A 19,552-nucleotide genomic window follows, 5' to 3' on the forward strand; every position below is an offset into this window, starting at 1 on the left:
TCTGTAGAAGCTTTGAGGTATGTATCCTTGAATTTTATACTGTATAGATTCACAAGTGCATTTACATTCAGAATTGTTACACATCAAACGAGATCATGCTAATTTTCACTTACAACGCTGGTCATACAGTGTACACGGTATGTAAACTTATGGTGGACTACTACTCTGTCACATTCATATACAACATACGTTCTAACTGCAGATGTATACAATTTTTTTTTCAAGGAATATCATGTTATGTATATAGTTTAAGTATAAAGCAGGTAATATTGGTTAAATACTGAGATAAATTGATAACAGGGACATCATACTGTATGACCCCAAAAATTTGAAAATAATGTTCATCCAACATACCTGTAGTGTCATGACATATTCTGAACAAAACAAATATCATACTGCATACATGTTCACTATCTGTTCAACATGTAATTTCCATCCAGTTCTGCACATGTGAATGTACTTTTACATTATGTAGGTGTGTTTTTTGTTTTCCTTGCTCCATTCATCATTAAAAAGTTGCATTGTATTTCACAGCCAACGCAACTCTCCCAGCAATGAAATCACACCATGTGTTTGTGTATCCTGTGCACAAAGTGTAGAGCACACATATCACTTACATGTGATCAAGGAGGTACACTGCACTAGGTGAGCTTGAGCACACACGTTTTAAAGGCAAAACATAATTCTGGTACCCCTGCAAAATTGTATCGTTCCAAAATGTTGTTATGTATATATGCCTAAGAAATGTGTGGAGTAAGGCTGTAATAACATGATATTCGTTTTTGGGGAATGACGAAAATGCGAAATATTAACCAAAAAGGTTCGTATCTCAGAACTTACCTGATCGGAGGTCCCGCTACCTAGGACTCGGGGACAACTCGGCCTCGCTTTAATGGCAGCTGCGCAGGCCAAGTTGTCCCTATAACTCTGGATTGTACAGTATTGTGCTATGGGAGCGCTTCGCGTTCTGGCTGGTCGCAGTTATGGGCCGAGTTGATACAACGTGCGCATTAAAGAACCTCTTTTGCGCGCATACAAAATGAACGTGCACCTACAATGTATGTATAGAATACAATGATCACGAACTGCGTGTAAATTGTCTGAAATAGGGCCAAGTCGTTGCGGAGACCGAGTTACCTGGACCTGGATCCTTCTGGAATAAAAGTCGGTATACCGACATCTACTTTTGATCTCAAAATACTCCAAAACAAATCACTTTCCCGGCAAATCGCATCAGCCAGGTAAGTTTCTTGGTAGACTCTTTCAATACATTGCAAGCAAATATGGAATGGTGCAAGACGGGTTCTCAAACCCTTACCAGAACTATGTTTTCACTTCAAGACTGTCAGCTGTCTCCATGACTGCCATGGCAGTTTCAATATGGATTTATACCAGTACAGCTTCAAACTGCAGCTCAGACAACACTATCTTTATACATACATGTACATAGTACCTACACATTAGCATGAACTTTAGCATTCTAACAACAAGGACTGTGCTATTTTGATATTTGTATAGTATCCTGGTGCAAAAGTAGTTCCTCTCGACTTATGAGCCTCTGATCAGAAGTTTGGCACAATGCTGGCTTACACTGTATGCAACATCAGTACACATCATTGCATAGCTTTCAGCTCAAAAGTTGCTAATACTGTAGTAACAGTTCTTGTTGCCAGTCTTTGTACAAAGTAAAGAACTGTAGGCGCATACATGTATGCAGATGTATAGTTTTAGTGTTAATGTAATTTGTTGTGCACGTACACTATGTGTCTACAGGTCTCTCACAGATCACTGCAACGAGCAATGAATAGTTTTGTGTTCCTGTGGATCAGTTTTTTAAACAATGGCATTTGCAACATATGATGGAAAGGGCAGGTCTTCAATTTTATAATCTTCAATATCTGTAAATTATATGTAAGACCATTTCTTCTTCTTTTTTTTTTCAACTGGAGTAGAGACAAGCCAAATGGAATGCTTCAGATTTCTTCATTTAATGTCACACATTGACATACACATGTAATGTAAACCAAGCTTTGCAATACAATCTCTTGTTATGAAATCCCAGGTTTACTCATGATTGGCATGTTCCTCTACCCACATCACAAGCGGCTTTTGCCTTTAGTTTTGCATCTACTGTAGAACCTGAGCGCACAAACTAAATACTTAATGTGCCTACAACCTGTGAAGTCTACATTCTGTATTCAATGGCAACTGACAATGAATTCAGTCCATGATTGTTTGTTACATCTTAGTGCTCTAGTATTATATACATTTTTTTTTTCAACTCCTTTGTGTGTGTCTTTGTTTGAAAAGCACTACAGTACAATGCAGCATGCCTTGTGAACAGAGTAAGCTATACCAAACCCTGCTATTAAAGGTCCTTTTACTCCAGTTTACCTTTGGGAGCAGTGATTTAAAAAATGTTCAAGATATCACATTTGATGCATATGTATAGGTCTGTTGTGTCACAAAACATCCTGCCATATAAAATTTTTGCAATAAAGCCTAAAATATAAGGAGATATTGATCAGTGTTTTTCTCAATAAACCGTAACTGTAGACGGTTTAGTCTGGAAACATTATTATTATAACTGTTGTTCACATTTTGTGTATTTACATTGTAACAACACTTAAAGGGGAAGGCTAGTAACTGATCAGTGGCAATCAGTGGAAATGCTGGGGGATAATTGTTCCAATCCTTATGGGATTCATTCAAGAGTTCATTGTATATCTATTGTTGTGTGAAAATGATTTGCTTCAGAATGGTCTCATATTCAAGTAATGTGCAGTTTAATGCTTCCAGGTTAGCGTCCCTGGTCAGTGACGGAGCATTAATGTGCACATTGCTTGAATATGAGACCGTTTTGAAGCAAATCATTTTCACACAACAATAGATATACAATGAACTCTTGAATGAATCCCATAAGGATTGGAACAATCATCCCCCAGCATTTCCACTGATTCCCACTGATCAGTTACTAGCCTTCCCCTTTAACATTGATTATATGGATTCAAATTTTTACAGTGGTTGTTTCTATCCCTGACTTACATTTTAAAACTATTTTGAAGCACTAATGCTGGGTTTTTGTTTCATCTTCAAATGGTAAATTATGACTTTAACACTTTGTGTGCCTTGAGTGCCAATCAGCACAGTATAACCCCCCCCCCCTTTTTTTTTTTTTTTTTACAAGTGCTGTACACTGTCCAAAATCCCTGGCTTCATTATGATAGAAAAAGGTATGTACACGGTAGCAGTAATGCAAAGAACAGAGGCTCTCAGTAAATAAACTGTAGACTTCTATTCACATTTTTCAATTGATACTGAGTATCTAAGAGAAGTACTTGGTATAAAATGCTTTACTCAACACTGTAAATTCTAGAAATCTACATTGCAGATCTCGCTAAATAATCAAACACCATATTCCAATAGTAATCATATCTATGTACTTACAACCTTGCTCTCTATCATCAATCTGAATATATTGTAGTTGTGTTAAGCCAATAACATTCCTTCATACAAACAAATTGCTTCTGAACTTGGTTTTTTTTTTTTTTGTGAGTGACAGTCATATCACTTCAAAAGAATAAACGATTATGCCAGAAATTGCAAGTGCAAGACTCAGTAACCAGCAATTCAGCATGGAATTTATTTCTTCTAATGAATAAAACAGCTGGAAAAAAAAAAGCAAAATATACCTGTGGTAACGAAAAGGTAAACACAAATTGTACACCCATCAAAACCCCGGTTGTACAATACTACACTCAAATTTGCCCAATAACTGCCACAACCAAATCTTCTGACAAATGTCAACTAGCTTGTGCACCTGTATAGAATACGATAAAATTTACACAATTATAGCAGAGTCAACAAATTGCATTGTAGCAACTGAACAAACAAGAAAAATGTCACTGAGTTTGCCATTTTCCACTATGCAAATAAATTGCAATATTGCTGGTATGCATCACTGAACAATTCATCAAACTAATGAAAAGGCTAAATTGATAGCAAAATAACATCAAAGTGCCTTTGTCACGTTAAATCTTTAAAGACCTAATAAAATGGTTTAGGCATTTTTTTCTCAATGATGTAATAATATTAAATGTTAAATTCTAAGTAATTCTATGGTTGTGCGGGGTTTTTTACTGTTCTGAATTTTGTTCTATATTTGTTAACATAATGGATGCAATTTCCTCGATTTTGGAAAACTTGCTATACTTTCACCGCATGCGGCGCACTATCACTTCTAAATTGTGATGACGTCTAAGAACGGAGTCGTTCACGACCAGTCTAGCCGTAGCCAGCGAGCTGGCAAGGCTATGCTAGCGCAGCGCAGCGACAGCCGGCGCGCGGCCGGCGGCTGCACTGGCTACTAGCGCTGGCGGGGGAGCGAGCTAGCGAGCGCATAGCAGGTGCTGCGCTGCACTATTGTCATTGGCTAAGCCTTTAGACAAAAGAATAAAAAATATTTAATGAACTGTATCGGATTTAATACTGCCAATAATACAGATTACAACTGTGGTACGCTTGGATATCCATTATTTTCGGCAAACTCGTGAAATAGGCCCCACCACTGCGTGTCTGTACTAATAGTAATACTACGGCGACTCGCCTGTTTCAGCCCCACCGTGTGGCGTTCATCTCGGTAGGTAAGCACGGCGGTGGGGCTGCCTTCCACAGTGAATACTCGTGAATGCGGCGAAAATGACTTCATAATATGGCCCTTGGTTTGACTAATTTAACGGCCAATTTAACCATAAATACAACCCTACCTAACCCTAAACCCTAGGAGGACCTACCCTTGCTTGCTATAAACGCACGGGTACGGTGCACGCGTGACTGCGGTGGGGCCTATTTCACGATAGCCCCACCACCACTGCGTGTCTGTACTAATACTACGGCGACTCGCCTGCTTTATAGGCCTAGACCTACTCGTGAATCCAGCCCCACCGTGGCATTCATCGGTCACGGCGTTTGGGCTTCCTTCCACAGTATGATTTTTAGCATAAAACAAAAACTACTCGACCAAAATTGACGATCATTCTTGGTATCGTTTTTCTTAGAAAATGACGCATCTAAATTACTGATCATATTGCAGAAACTGACTATGGGAAACTGGTTAACGTGTTAGGCCTTTTTTTTTTTTTTTTTCAGCCACGACCCACCCTGTAACAACATATCCCCCTAACCGTTAATCGTTAGAGTGTAGCCTCTGTACTACTACCAAAGATTCTGCTATTACTACTTACTAGTCTACTAGACCTAGTGCCGTACCAGGTAGTGGTAATAGTACACTACTAGTAGTAGTACTAGTAGACTACTACTACTAGTAGACTATTATAGCTACTAGTAGACTGCTACTAGATCTACTACTAGACTACTACTGGTAGTTTAACTTGTAAGCGCCGGCCGACGGGCCAGGCCACGGCCGGGACGCTCCCGCTTGCTTGCTGCGGCCGGAGTAGCCGCTCACTTTGTGAGCGAGCTGGGCCTGTTCTTCTAATCTACTTACTAGACAGTTACAACTTACAATGTCAGTCATGTAGAATACAGTGTATCCTTTCTAACGTTAAACTATATGGGGGCATACCAGACATACCACTCTGTATTTCCCAGGCGATCGTTTCCGTGAGGTCTATTCTCGGGCTTGGTGCCATATGTTCATACGTTCTTGCACTGGCAGCGGGGGAGATGCAGCTGGTTCATATCGGTAAGGTGCAGCCCCACGATAACGTTCTGGTTCATCGGCTGCCTCTCCCTCCCCATCTTCCCCTTCAACTTCATGTGCCTCCTCTTCCTCTCCGCTATCGTCCGAGCTGCAGTCTTCATCATCATCATCAATGTCGAAGTTTACCCATATAGGGTAAGACATTATGCTCGAGGTACCAGGTATCTGTGCAAGCTAACTTAGTGATAATGTACGTGGTACTAATGCGTACATGTCGACAGTCAGTGTGTCGACCGGGAGCGCACATCCCGCGGGGCCCGGGCCTGGCCGGGCTAGCTATCGTGTACGCGCGTGTACCAAGCTAGTAGTAATCTGAGTGCTTGTGCTGAGCGGCGTCTGCTAACTGAGCACAACTCCGTGCTTATACGTCATCAATCGGTTCAGGGGTGTTAGTCACGTGACTATCTTTTTCGCAAAAGCTGCAACGGGGTCATCCAAAAATGTGATATTTGGGGGAGTTTCTAGAAGCGATGAAAACCGGAACGACACTGACAACATATTTACATTGATAATCATGACATATATTTTACATTTCTTTTGCATATTAAAAAATTTTGCAAGCATTTTATTAGGTCTTTAAACAAGACACATTTCTATCACTTGCTTGCATATCTGGAGGATTTTATCATTCCAGCTGATAATACTGTGATGTCCTCTGGTGCGACTTGTACCTTGTTGGGCCCGGCCTCAAGTAATCAAATTTGCTATTCAACACACGGAGCAAATTAGACTAAATATAATGGCAGGGCAACCCTGATCAGATCACAATTCATCAAGACAGGCTACAGTGCTACATTTTCCTTGGTTCAAATTTCATTTTTTTTTTCAAACTAAATACACATTCTATCACCAATATGAATCTTCATCAGTGGTAGAACAGGTAAGCCCAAGAGAAGTACTCCTAAAAGGGCAGGTATTGTAAAGCCTGAAATATTTGCTGCTCACAGTATGAAATTTTTGCGAATTGTCACTGTCATTCAATGCATACAAGTGCAGACACGATAGCAAATGCATGCATTTCACTTCACAAATCTTAGCTCCTCGCGAAATTCAAAAAAAAAAAAAATCATGCACGCTAAAATTTCTGGCTATTGAGTACACTTTCCAAAGGGACTTGTAAAAACTGATGTGACATCATCAAATTTTTATAATCAAAAAGATCTTCAATGGGAGATTAACATACATGTTTTTGGACAACTGTTGCATATAATATGTGTGTGAGTGTGTCTGTCTGTCTGTCTGTCTGTCCAAACATATACTCAATGCTATCTTACACCTCACGGCTTGGAATATTCACATTACTTTTACATACCCTGACAGCTGTCATTTTCTTCTGAAGTATGGCCTGCCACTTATCAGCCACATCGTTGATTAGAGCTACCCCATCAATCGTCACTGTCGTCAAGTTTTCTTGTCTGTATAACTGCAAGGAAAAGTTAAACAAAGAAAGGAACGGTCACACCCTGAGAAAGCTACTGTTTACTCTCTTTGCATACAACAGTGCTGGACAATGCATACAATATGATTCAATTAAGTAGCCATACACTGCATAACATCTTGAAGAATTGGCTATTTCAGCTGCAACTCAATCACATACTTGTAACCACTCAACTAAGATTTACACATATCAAGACCATGACAGTGATGTCCTAACTCTACAACAAATATCATACTGTAAAACCAGAAATATTTGCAGCGTGAAATTTTTGTGAATCGGAGCTAACAGCTTTTATTGCAAAATTAAATTTTCGCCAATTGTCACTGACATTCAATGCATCTAAGTGTATGGACAAGCACTTTTGCGTGTATTTTAATTTCGTGAATCTTGGGGCTCCTCACAAAATTTGTGAAAATTTCATGCATGCTAAAATTTCTGGTTTTACATACAATGTTTTGTTTCTATACTGCAGTGTAATTCTTCACTGCACAGGGTAACGTCATGGTTCCAGAAACAAAGAGGGATGCATACACACAAAGGACAGCTGGGCAGAGTCAGCAGTTCAATCAGAGGTGGGTGCATTCAGCCTCATGGTAAAATCGAGTCAGTATAAAGTGAGTAACAAATTGAATGAAATATGTGTATTATCAACTACAAGTCGATTGCACATACCATGTAGGTACTATTTACAGTGATGCAAACCATGTGAACAGCAAATGTTACAGTGTACATGTAGTGCAGTAATTTTTTTCACTTTGCTTGACTATAGAATACCTGTCAAAATACTCAGCACTGACCATAAAGTCACACTAAGAAGGACAGGTAGTATGTCTCTGCCATATCACATTATTTTTCAATAGGTCTACAGTACATAAATGCAAGTTATGTGAGATGACAATTTCATATCATCAGCAAATAATTATAATTCATTATTCAGTATAGACCTTATGCATTGACGTCATCACTCGCTTGACAACCTCTCGCGACGCCATCTTAGAGGGCAAGCGAAGTCCTTGACATCGCAGAGGCGTGCAGCTTGTTATGTGCTTTTCCTATGCGCGCTAGCGGCGATCGCCTCACTCGCCGCCAGTCCCCAGGCTAGTGGCAGGTTTTTTCTTACCATCAAACAAGTTTGACATGACATGACACATTATGCAGCAATATTTGGGTAATTTTCTCACATTGTGCAATCGAAATACTCACAGTAACTACAGAATTCCTAGGTTATATCGCAGAAATTTGTATCCATAGCGCAACATCGCCGTTCGCTGAATGTATGTCGCCATTTTGAATTTCATTAGCCAATCACATGCGAGGTACGTGTTTTAGTAAAAAACACGTAGAAATCTAACTCACATGTGATTGGCTAACGGATTCGTAGGTTGATGAGCTGTTACGACTGCTGGTAGTTGCATCTTTTTTCATGAAAATTGTGCCAAAATGTTGGATATATCATTAACCTGGTGAGTGCAATGCATACCTCAAATGTCGATTTTGCTATATAAGCTTGAATTTCCCGATCTAGGGCTGTAGATTACATGCAATAGAAAAGACAGTAAAAGAAACACCGATGTTGTGTGTAAATGCCCATTGCCTCGCGTGTAAAAGCACGCTCTAGCAACGCATCGCTTGCCCTCTGAGGGAGGGCGCCCTTCAGTTGGTAAGACCGTGTGACGTCATATGCATAAGGTCTATACTGAACAATGCAACTTTGCATATCAGACTAGAGAATGCAGCAAAACAGGATTGTTTTTGATAATTTTAATGGCACATACATTGTATCCCTCCTATCAACATTTGCGTAAGAAGGTGGGATACTAGCTGGTATAATGTTTCATACTTCTGGTCACATATTTATGTACAAAATCATTTACAAACGTAGGCCCCTATAGATATGATCAGTTAACCATGGTGTAAAATGTATCCTGCACTTTTTGACATGCCCATGCAACCTGACACCACACAGCTCCCATGTACGTGTACATGTTCTGTACAGTACAATCACATTCTACTGATGTATGTATTTTCACTCATGTGCTTGGTTTATGCATGGCACAAGCCCAAACCTTGTACCTCCAGCAAAGGAGTTTATCATACACACTGGAGTACCCTGTACTTGCAGGTGTAGCCAGTTCTATGCGCAGATAACATGGGACACACTGATATTGGTGTGTGTGTGTGTGTGTATGCGTGTGTCTGTGAGTGTGTTGTGTATGTGTGTGTGTTACTTCCCAAGGCACAGCACTGTGCGCTGCTACTGCATGCATGCATCCCTCGGCAAGACACTATGTGTACAGCAGGATATGCCCACACAGAAAATGACACTGCCCACTGGTGTGATACTGTACATTAGATTAGTTAGATATTGTGAGGTTTCATCTTGGGAAGATATCAATGTACCTACCAATACACATGTACATGTACCTTCGAAGCCATCAGAAAATCAATGTCTACATACAAATGTACGTGTAGATGCAGGTAAATACAAATGTATTGATGTACAGTCCATTTTAGGTGGCCTGCCCTATCGCACTAGTAGTATCTCTGAGTTATATTTGCTTGAAGAATAATTACACTAATAAATCAAATGAATATCAAGAAATATGCCTCCAGGCTTTTAATGTAAAATTGCCATCTCTAAATGGCACAGAAACCAGATGGATTTTGAAATATATACTTAAACAGTATGCATAGCATGCATTCATTATTGCTGAATGGCTGAGGTAGAGAAAATACAAACGCATGGTGCATTCTTTCAACACATAGTATTGAATTAATGTACATGTATGAGGTAGCAAATCAAAGTAAATGGATATCAATTCTACCTGTCGAAATCTATAAATATCAACACAGGCAATACATTACTCCCAATCAGGTAATGCCATATCTTGTAAATATTGCATTAACATTGACATGCACACACAATGATGTAGATTCACAGAGGAAGAGTTTTACAAATAGGGCTTAATACAAATAATATGTGTAATTGTACAGTGCATTTGTAACAACTCTTTGGCCTACAGTTAAAAATAGTGTACACTTATTGATAGACACAGTGCAATCACACTGAAACTGTACATTATTTTCATTCTTTTGAACTTCATTTGCCAAACAACAGTTTATCAGCACAAAGCTGGCTAATTTGATTAAAAAAAAAAAAAAAAAAAAAAAAAAATAAACAATGTTCCTGCAACAATTTTTGTTTAGATTACTGCTACTAGTTCATGGTTCTTAAAAAAACAACAACACATAAATTGTATACTGATGTATGACATGAGTTTACATTTATAATTAGCTCAAGACACATCAACAACATTAAGCTATTATTAAGCTATACACTGTTTTTTTTTTTTCAGAGTTTGAGACTATGATGGAAATTCAACAAAATACATGTACATGGATTCAGCTTTCCATACCCCTTTTTAATAGTCACTTTATTAGTACATTCACTTTTGATCTGTGACAGGTGAAAAGGGAGTAAATATGACTGTGGGGACATCCATCAATCATCATCAATATTCCTTCCCACACAAACACACACTAGCCAATGAAAGAGAACACACATGCACATATGGTTTATGTATTATGGACAGTGCCCTTTGAAACAAGCATTCAAAGCAAATTTGAGCAAAAATTTAACTCCCAGTTTACATGTGTAATACTAACTGGTATGTCAAGAGCCACCCTATTAACCCGTTGAGGACAAGTCCCGAGTATACTTGGGCAGGTGTCTATGGGAAATGCATGTTGTAGCGAAATCAGTCCTTCCTCAACGGGTTAAACAGACACAGCTTTTTACAGCCTGAATCCTAATATCAGCCTGTGCCACTGTACATGGGCAACAAACCTTTTGTCAATGATTTCTCATGCATGAGATCACAAAGACTAGAAATCTGTCAACAATAAATCTAAGCTTGAATAAAATACTGCACAGAGCTTTGACTACAATATTATGATAATAATACAGTACTTCTACTGTTGTACACTATCAAAGCCTACGTCACACCTAAAGGGGATAAGATCAACAACTACTGTACATGTACACTACATCTGCATACGATGTACATTGTAGTGTATGACATATAATAGTACATTACCTGTCACAGCCTCACTGTCAACTTTAACAAGCTATCTGAACAAGGATTGTAACAAGCAGTGGCATTAAAACTACCAAAGTATTTGCAGTAAGCCAACACTGGTCTTTTGATGCCATGGCATGTGGTAATGATGTACAACAGAAATGAGATATGGGTCAATTCTGTCCATGATGACATTATGCATGCTGAGCCCTGTTGCATGAAAAGATGCAACCAAACATAGGTCAGAAAATCAAACATAAGTCAGGTACATGTACTAACCAATCAGAATTGAGTATTCACAGACTTAATAATAGGGAGCTTTAGATTTTGACGCGCGGACGTTTGAGACGATGAGTGTGCTGGACGTTCTCCTCTCCCCTGCGTCGTGTAGAAAAGTAGCTTTCGATTACGCTGGGACGCAACGTATAAGAAATAAAATCGCACCCCCATATATGATCGGTACATGAAGTAGTTCTCTACGTTGCAAACTGTGCGGACGTAAAAATAGCCCAGTACGCATAGTAAACAACTCAGGCGACGCAAGCTAAAAATGTAGATCGACTTGACGCGCGTTTCTGCGCACGCTCAGAACGTTTTTTTTTTTCCTTTGAATGTCCATGCATCTAAAATCTAAAGCTCCCTAGTGTTGGATTTTCTGACTTCTGGTTGATCTCAACTTTTATGCAACAGGGTCCTGTAAACTTAACAATGTACATGTACATTGCAGGGCCAGCGCAACTGGGGAGCTGTAGGGGGGGGGGGGGTTCTTTTTTTTAATGCTTGCTTGTCAGCTGATGAAACCTGGAAGTGGCACCAGAAATATAAACTGCCCTGCCCCCCCCCCCCCCCCCCGACTTTTAAAAATGCAGGGCCAGCCTTGTAACCATTCTACAATATACACTGTACACCAAACAAAGAAAGCTATTCTAATACTATCACAGAATGTTGCAAAACACACAGAACAGAAAAATGTATTAACAAAGATTTTGGCAAATGGACAGAATACTCACCTCTTTGAGTGCATTGATTTGAGTAACATTGTCAAGGGCCGATGTCAGCTGTCTACTCAAAGCCTCTGTCCATAGTTCCACACTGCCATGTAAAGAGTTTAGCAAATGAAAGTTGCATTGAACTTTGCTCTATGAACATTTAACTTGTCATGTCCACACTAATGAACAGCCTTAGGAATGCCCATGATTTACAATCTGTTTTTTCATCAAGTCACATCTCATACAAATCCCAGCACCTTATTACTGGTATACTATTTCTCAATTATTCACATCGAAATTAAAAGATAATTTTTCATTTATTTAATATCTAGTGAATGCCAAACATTGTAGTGCTAAAGTTAAGACATACTAATGACACTATCTTATTACTTTATCTTAAATTATGAACACTATGAAGTACATGTAATTCATACATAAACTGTAATTCTGTGAAGAGTAATATTCTACAAAACAATTCACTCATACAATTTTGGTCTTGTTTTTGCCCTATAGATTAACCATAGAAATCCAGATGTAGATGCTGAATTAAAAAAAAAAAAAAAAAAAGATGAAAATGAAAATCATTCTTAATAGCAGGAACTTTATATGTTGAAAATAAGAGCATGACAAGCTGGAGAAATTGAAAATGGAGAGTGCGCACAAATGTAGTTTCGAAAAAAAAAAGAATTCAGTAAAATGGAAAATGGAAATTTACATATCTGACCTATTTTCTATCCATTTCCCATCTTCATATTGGCTGCATGCATCAGTATGCTTACTGGCTATAAGTATGACGAAATTGCATGCCCTCTTTTTCATAATGTACAGATGATAATTTTAGATAGAATAAAAAAGACAATGTTGTATTACAATTTGTGTGTCATTTTCAAACCACATTTATACCATGTACACTGTGAATATGAAGTAAACAAAAGACAAACAAACATATAAAAAAATGACATACGAGAGCTGGAGCAAATTTCTTTTAGGCTTGCTATTTACAGTACACATCCAAAGGATATTTACTCACTTGACAAAGAGTCAGTTTTTAAAACTACAGCCTGTAACATTTCAAATACATGTATGGTCTGTCTTGGTCATATAGTACATGTAGGTGATGATAACATTTTGCTACCATACATTGTACTCTACATCAATTTTCTTAACAACAAGAATTGCAATCAGGGTATATTGCACATGAAGTATTGACCATTTCTCTTTATCTTTGTATTTATGTTTTATTCATTTTAATGATTCAAACAAATAGCAATCAAACGCAAAGTAATATCTTGTATTACAACTAAAAAAAGATGCATTTTATGAATAAAACTTAGGTATAGTAAAATAATACACTAAATTTAAAAAAAAAATGTGTGGTGATAGACAGTTACAGTAGAAACTCAGCATACAATGTAAGAGATCTGACTGTCTCAGACAGTACTACACTGTTCTGATTGTGCAATTTCTAAGTAAATTTATGGATGATATATTCTCATAGAAATATATTCTCATAATGTAACATTACTGACTCATCATTCACAAGAGATGAGTTTATATACTGTTGGAGGCATCATACTGTACACAAAGACACCAGAGAATTCAAATATAGGTAACTTGATGTTAAGAATGTACAATGTATTTACATGTAAAATAGAGTCAATTGAGTTGGTACTCTCTTCTCAGAAAAAACAACAACAAAAGAGTTGTGTTTGCACTGCCACATATAAACTATGCACCAAGCTTAAAAACCTTAGCATACATATTACATCCTGACATTTTATAAGATGGATCCTGTCAAGTATCCCCATAGCAGAAGTAGAAATAAAGGTCAACATGAAACAAAGTAACCCCCTTTCAGTGACAAGCAAGACATGGTAAATATAACATGCCTATTGGCTTCTGAAATGTTCTTTCTTTTGCTCATGTTTCATTATCATTTTTGTTGTTACATTTAACTTTCCACTTCAAAAAGGAATACCAGTAAGCCTGGCCAGTAGCTAGACATAAAGCTTTAATTTGTCACACAGTACATTGCCATTGGCCTACTTCAGGGGACTGTACATGAATTATACATCTTTTAGTTTTACATTCATATTATTAGTCACTGGTTCAGGCCAAATATTTCATATTCCCAACCGTGCAGCCACTCTGAGTCAAACATTCTTATAGAATATAAATGACTCCCGTTTTTTCCTCTATGAGTTTATAGTCTAAAGTAATGGTTGTGCGTGTATAGACACACGAAAGAAGTGATACATTGTATGAATGTAGTTTTATACGTAAGTGATTCACGCAGCAGCAAAGGAAAACCCCACGTTTAGATAGCCTGTGTTATGCCCGGCTGCGCCCGGAGAGACGAACGTACAATGTATACTCACCTGGCCAGTGGTGGAACCTTTTCGTCGTCGGGATCCTGTCCGTTTGCGAAGTCACAGGCAAACCCCGACAGCACGACTGCCAAAACAAACGTCCGATACTCGACACTAGGCCTCATGTTCAGTTTGGCACCATGCAGAACGATTATATTCGAAATTTCAACTATAAATCACGTATACGGGGTGGAGAATGGCAGTCGTTGACAAAAGGGTAGAGCCGATCAGGAAAGTGACCGAAGGATGGGGATGTGTACTAACTAGCGCAGTTTCAATAGAAAACCTACAGACAGACCGGGCGGAGGGGGCACGATAATGTGCAGACACTCAGCCAGGAGGTGTTTGGTGTGGCCGATGATGGAGATGACATGTGTGTGTATGCGTGTTTACGATGTATGTGTGTAGAGTTGCCTGTATGCACTATGCGTGCTTGCGATGGAGGCACTTTCTGTAATACATGTACCTGCTTCTGTGCATTTGCTGTACCGTACCTGTCCACCGAACCGATCGGGTTGGTGGATCTAGCTGGCGCATATTTCCTTTGCATTTACCAGTTCTTAGGCCTTATGCAGTGGACAGCATAGTACATGCTCCACCTGAAAAGAGGCGCCAACAAAACGGCGCCGTTCGTTCGCTTTGCTGGTGGTATAGCTCTTCGGTTTTCAGGAAAGCTGCTGGTATCACAGTAGTGTAAATTTGTACACGAACCTATGTAGTCATGGATGTAATAAAGATATCAGAGAAAACTTTGCTATTTATCGTAACTTTGTAGTGCCGCGCTTATATTTCTTTATGAATTAATAATATGTTAGAAGTATGCACTTGAAATTGATTTGAATGGTGTAAGAATACCTATGGTTGGGTACACCAAGTTCCATTGTGGAGTTTATGAAGACTCAAAGTTGAGTTGGAAGTATCACATAAAGAAGTTTAGAGAAAGCTAGGTATCAAAGAGCATTAGAATTATTTGAAGACTCGATCCAGCACATAGTTGTTCAAAATGCCTTGCGAATATTGTATTGTACACTCAATTCAATTCAATTCAATTCAAACTTTATTTCATTTTTCGAAAAGAACATAAACATTTCACTTTCTTTGGTAACAGAGAATAAGGTTACATATAATCAAAACAGAGTAAATTGAGAAAACATAATTGTGGAACCTTGGGGAAACAAAATGAATGTTGTAATGGAAATTGACCGAAGTGATATAGACGATATAACATTACACAAAATATCGAAAAATGGAGGGACCCACTAAAAAGGCAATGCTTATAGAATGTGGGCCCTCAGGTACAGAATGTCAATAGAAAATGAACTGATGCAAAAAGGGGAAAAATTGGGAATAAAGTCAGCTAAAATAGTCTGGAAGCCCAATAAGAAGACAGAGTAACAGAGAGACACACATACACAGGCGAATGGACGTTAAACGAGACTGGGACGATAAAACTTATAAAGGGGGACTTAAATACAAGACAGAACGAGACAAGACTGTCATAATAGGAAGACAACACAACGGACAGAAAGGCAAAACAGATCCAGCGATCCTCGACAGAACTATATCGAAAAAATAATGGGATGCGTGGAAAGGATACGGAAATATGGAAAAATAGAGAGAAATAGATGCGGAAGTAATACAAGTAGAATTGAATCTACTCTGTAAGTGTGTCAGGTCAACAGGGACGAGAAAATATGTGACAGTATATCATTGGTGATCAAAATTCTTCGAAAAGAAATTAAAATGAGCCAACAGGCTGATTCAATTCTGTAGGAACATAACATTGCAATAAGAAAGACTTTAATCTCCTCTTAAATGAAAATATAGAGGGTGCAATTTTTATGTCATTATTCAGAAAATTCCAATAAGTTGGGCCAGTATAGATAAGTGTGTTCTTAGCAAGAATTGTTCGTAAAAGAGGTAAGTGAAATTTATTGGAACGTCGAGTGGGATAGTCATGGAATGATTGATTTCTTTGAAACATAGAATCGAATATGGAGGGGAGTGAGTTGTTGCTGTACGTATACATATTGCCCCAAATTAAATAAATACAAATCTTTAATTTTTAGCAGCTTATTAGCGGCAAATAACATATTTGAGTGGGAGGGTATGAAAGGATAACTGATGACACGGAGAGCTTTCTTTTGAAGAAGGAACACTCTATCCAGTAGGTTCTGGTGAGGTTGCCCCAAACTAAAACACCATAATTAAGATAAGGCAATATCAATGACGAATATAACATAAGGAATGATTTTTGTGGAATTAGACAATTTCATTCTATTTATAACACCTATATTACGTGAGATTGTGTTGGATATATAATCAATATGTAACTTCCAGGAAAGTTTGTCGTCAACAATAATTCCAAGGAATTTAAAATGTGAAACTCGTTCTAAATGAAAATCATTTAAAACTATAGCTGTACTCAAAGTGTCAACAGTATTACTAAAAATCATATATTTCGTTTTTTAGGCATTCAACGATAATTTATGGGCTCTAACCCAATTATTCACTTTTTGTAATTCAGTATTGACTTTTTGAACAAGAAAATTAACATCATTGTGGGCAAAAAATACATTGGTATCGTCAACAAAATGGATAAAGGACAATACATCAGATGCCTGACAAAAATCATTAATATAAACAATGAATAATAATGGCCCTAATAAGCTTCCTTATGGAAGGCCAAAATTCACTTCTCTTATTACTGAATAATTATCTTTAATTGTAACAAATTGTCTTCTATTTCCTAAGTAACTCTTGAACCACTCTAAGGCCTTCCCACGTATTCCGTAATGTGATAACTTGTGGAGTAGAATATCATGATCAACTGTGTCGAAGGCCTTGGAGAATTCCAAGAAAATAGTAATTAAATGAGAGTGATTATCAATTGCGTGAGCTACTTTATCAACAAAATATAAAAGAGCATGAGTTGTATTATGCTTCTCTCGAAAACCAAATTGAGAATTAGTCAAAATATTATGCAACTTCAAAAAATTACTAGTTCTCTTATAAATGAGTTTCTCTAAGATTTTGGACAACGATGATAATAATGAAATTGGACGATAATTACTGACTTCAGATTTGTCACCCTTCTTAAACAATGGAATTACTTTGGCCAGTTTCATCTTATCAGGAAACACCATTAGAAATTGATAAATTGAAAATATGAACAAGTGGATCAGCAACTGAAGATATAACACCTTTAAGAACACAATTATCTATATCATCATAACCAGAACTCCTCTTATTCTTAAAGGAAAATACAATATCCATAACCTCATGCCTATTAGTTGGAGTAAAGTAAACAAAATTGGGATTACACTGACCTAAATATTCAGTGAAATGATGCTCTGACACAGGAATATTTTGATCGTAATTTTCACCTATCTTTGAAAAATAAGAATTGAAAACATTTGCAATGTGAACAGGGTCACTGATGATTTCATCATTCAACTTGATATTATCAACAGCTGCATGAATGTTTACTCGAAATATTCATAGCTTGCTTTAAAACATTCCAAGTGTTTTTCATATCAAACTTATATCTTTGCAATTGATTAAAATAATATTTTTTTCTTTTCGGAACGTAAAATCACAGTTAGAGTATTTTTATATGAAGTGTATTTATGTTTTGATCGCTCATTTTTCTCCAGTTTGTATCTATAATATAATCGATTTTTCCTGTTAATCGACCGAAGAATTGATTTCGAAATCCACGGTAACCTAGGTGTTTTTTTTATATATATATATAGTCTAGTTTCTTTTCTTTTTTTTTCTTTTTTTTTTTTTTGCTTTGGAATTACATTATCCAAATGAAAATTGAATGTTTCCATAAAATAATCAAAAGACAAATTGACGTAATCACTTTCAAATACTCTTGACCAGTCAGCATTTTCGAGACTAGCTAACTTTTCAGACGAAACTCAAAAAAACTAATATAATTAACAGAGGTTTTAAGAGCAAAATGAGTCATAATTGGATAATGATCAGTCATATCTGAAAGAATATTATATAAGAATCAGTAAGGGGTAGGGTGTTACAAAACAAATTATCAATAAGGGTAGCAGAGTGATCTGTGACACGCGTAGGTTTCGAAATAAGCGGAAGAAAAGAGGAGGACAAAAATGTCTGAAGAAACTCGTGTGCGACAGTATCATTTTCCGACTTAAGTAAGTCAATATTAAAGTCGCCGAGGAAGAAACAATCCTTGTTTTTGAAAACAGGGGATTTTACCAAATCAGAAAGGTAAGTTAAAAAATCCTTGATATTGGAGTTGGGAGGTCTGTACATAATGCCTACCACAATATTTCTAATTCCTGGTATGTAAATTTCTATAAAAAAAAAAAGGGATTCAACAATATTATCCATTCTCGAAATATCATCATGAACAATACATTCAAAAGTATGTGATATTATACAGTGCAACACCACCACCACTCTTATCGGGCCTGTTATTGACAAACATTTTATAGCCGTCAATCGAAAAAAAAAAAAAAAATCAGAGTTGGAATTTAACCAGGTTTCACTTAAACCAATAACAGAGAATGACTGATCAGCATCAATCTCTAAGAATAATTTGAACTCATCAAAATGTTTGTTCAAACTCCGAATATTTAAATGCAACAAAGAAAATGTATCTTTAGAAAAAGCTATTGATTCACAGTAATATAATTACACGACATATTTTCGGTTAACTCTTCACTGAAATCAGAAGGTAATTCATTTACGGAAGAATTTAAGTTGTCAGCGACAGAATTGTCATAAAACGTTGTTCGTGAATTAGATACTCCACCAACTGAATCTGATTCTAACCTTATTTGCCTGAAAAGCTCAAAAAAGGTCATCATTTGATAGAGAACTAAACGGTGCATTCGGGAAATTAGCCATTGTAAATGTGGGACATAACTATGAGAGATTGCGTTGTCAAACAAGCCGCAATTACAGGAACGAGT

General features: G+C 37.4%; 1 protein-coding gene across 1 annotated transcript in view; it reads right to left on the reverse strand.

The window, feature by feature from the left end:
- Nucleotides 1–14,836, reverse strand: part of LOC140240926 (voltage-dependent calcium channel subunit alpha-2/delta-1-like) — a 111,801-nt gene extending 96,965 nt beyond the window's left edge. Inside the window, exons 1-3 of the mRNA XM_072320701.1 lie at nt 14,607–14,836; nt 12,250–12,331; nt 7,035–7,145 (exon numbers count right to left, since the gene is read on the reverse strand). Coding sequence (XP_072176802.1) covers nt 7,035–7,145; nt 12,250–12,331; nt 14,607–14,722 — 309 coding nt within the window. The 5' untranslated portion in view covers nt 14,723–14,836. The remainder of the gene's footprint in view (nt 1–7,034; nt 7,146–12,249; nt 12,332–14,606) is intronic.
- Between the last annotated feature and the right edge of the window lie 4,716 nt (nt 14,837–19,552).

Source organism: Diadema setosum, chromosome 2, assembly GCF_964275005.1.
Source record: "Diadema setosum chromosome 2, eeDiaSeto1, whole genome shotgun sequence".
Classification (NCBI taxonomy): Eukaryota; Metazoa; Echinodermata; class Echinoidea; order Diadematoida; family Diadematidae; genus Diadema; species Diadema setosum.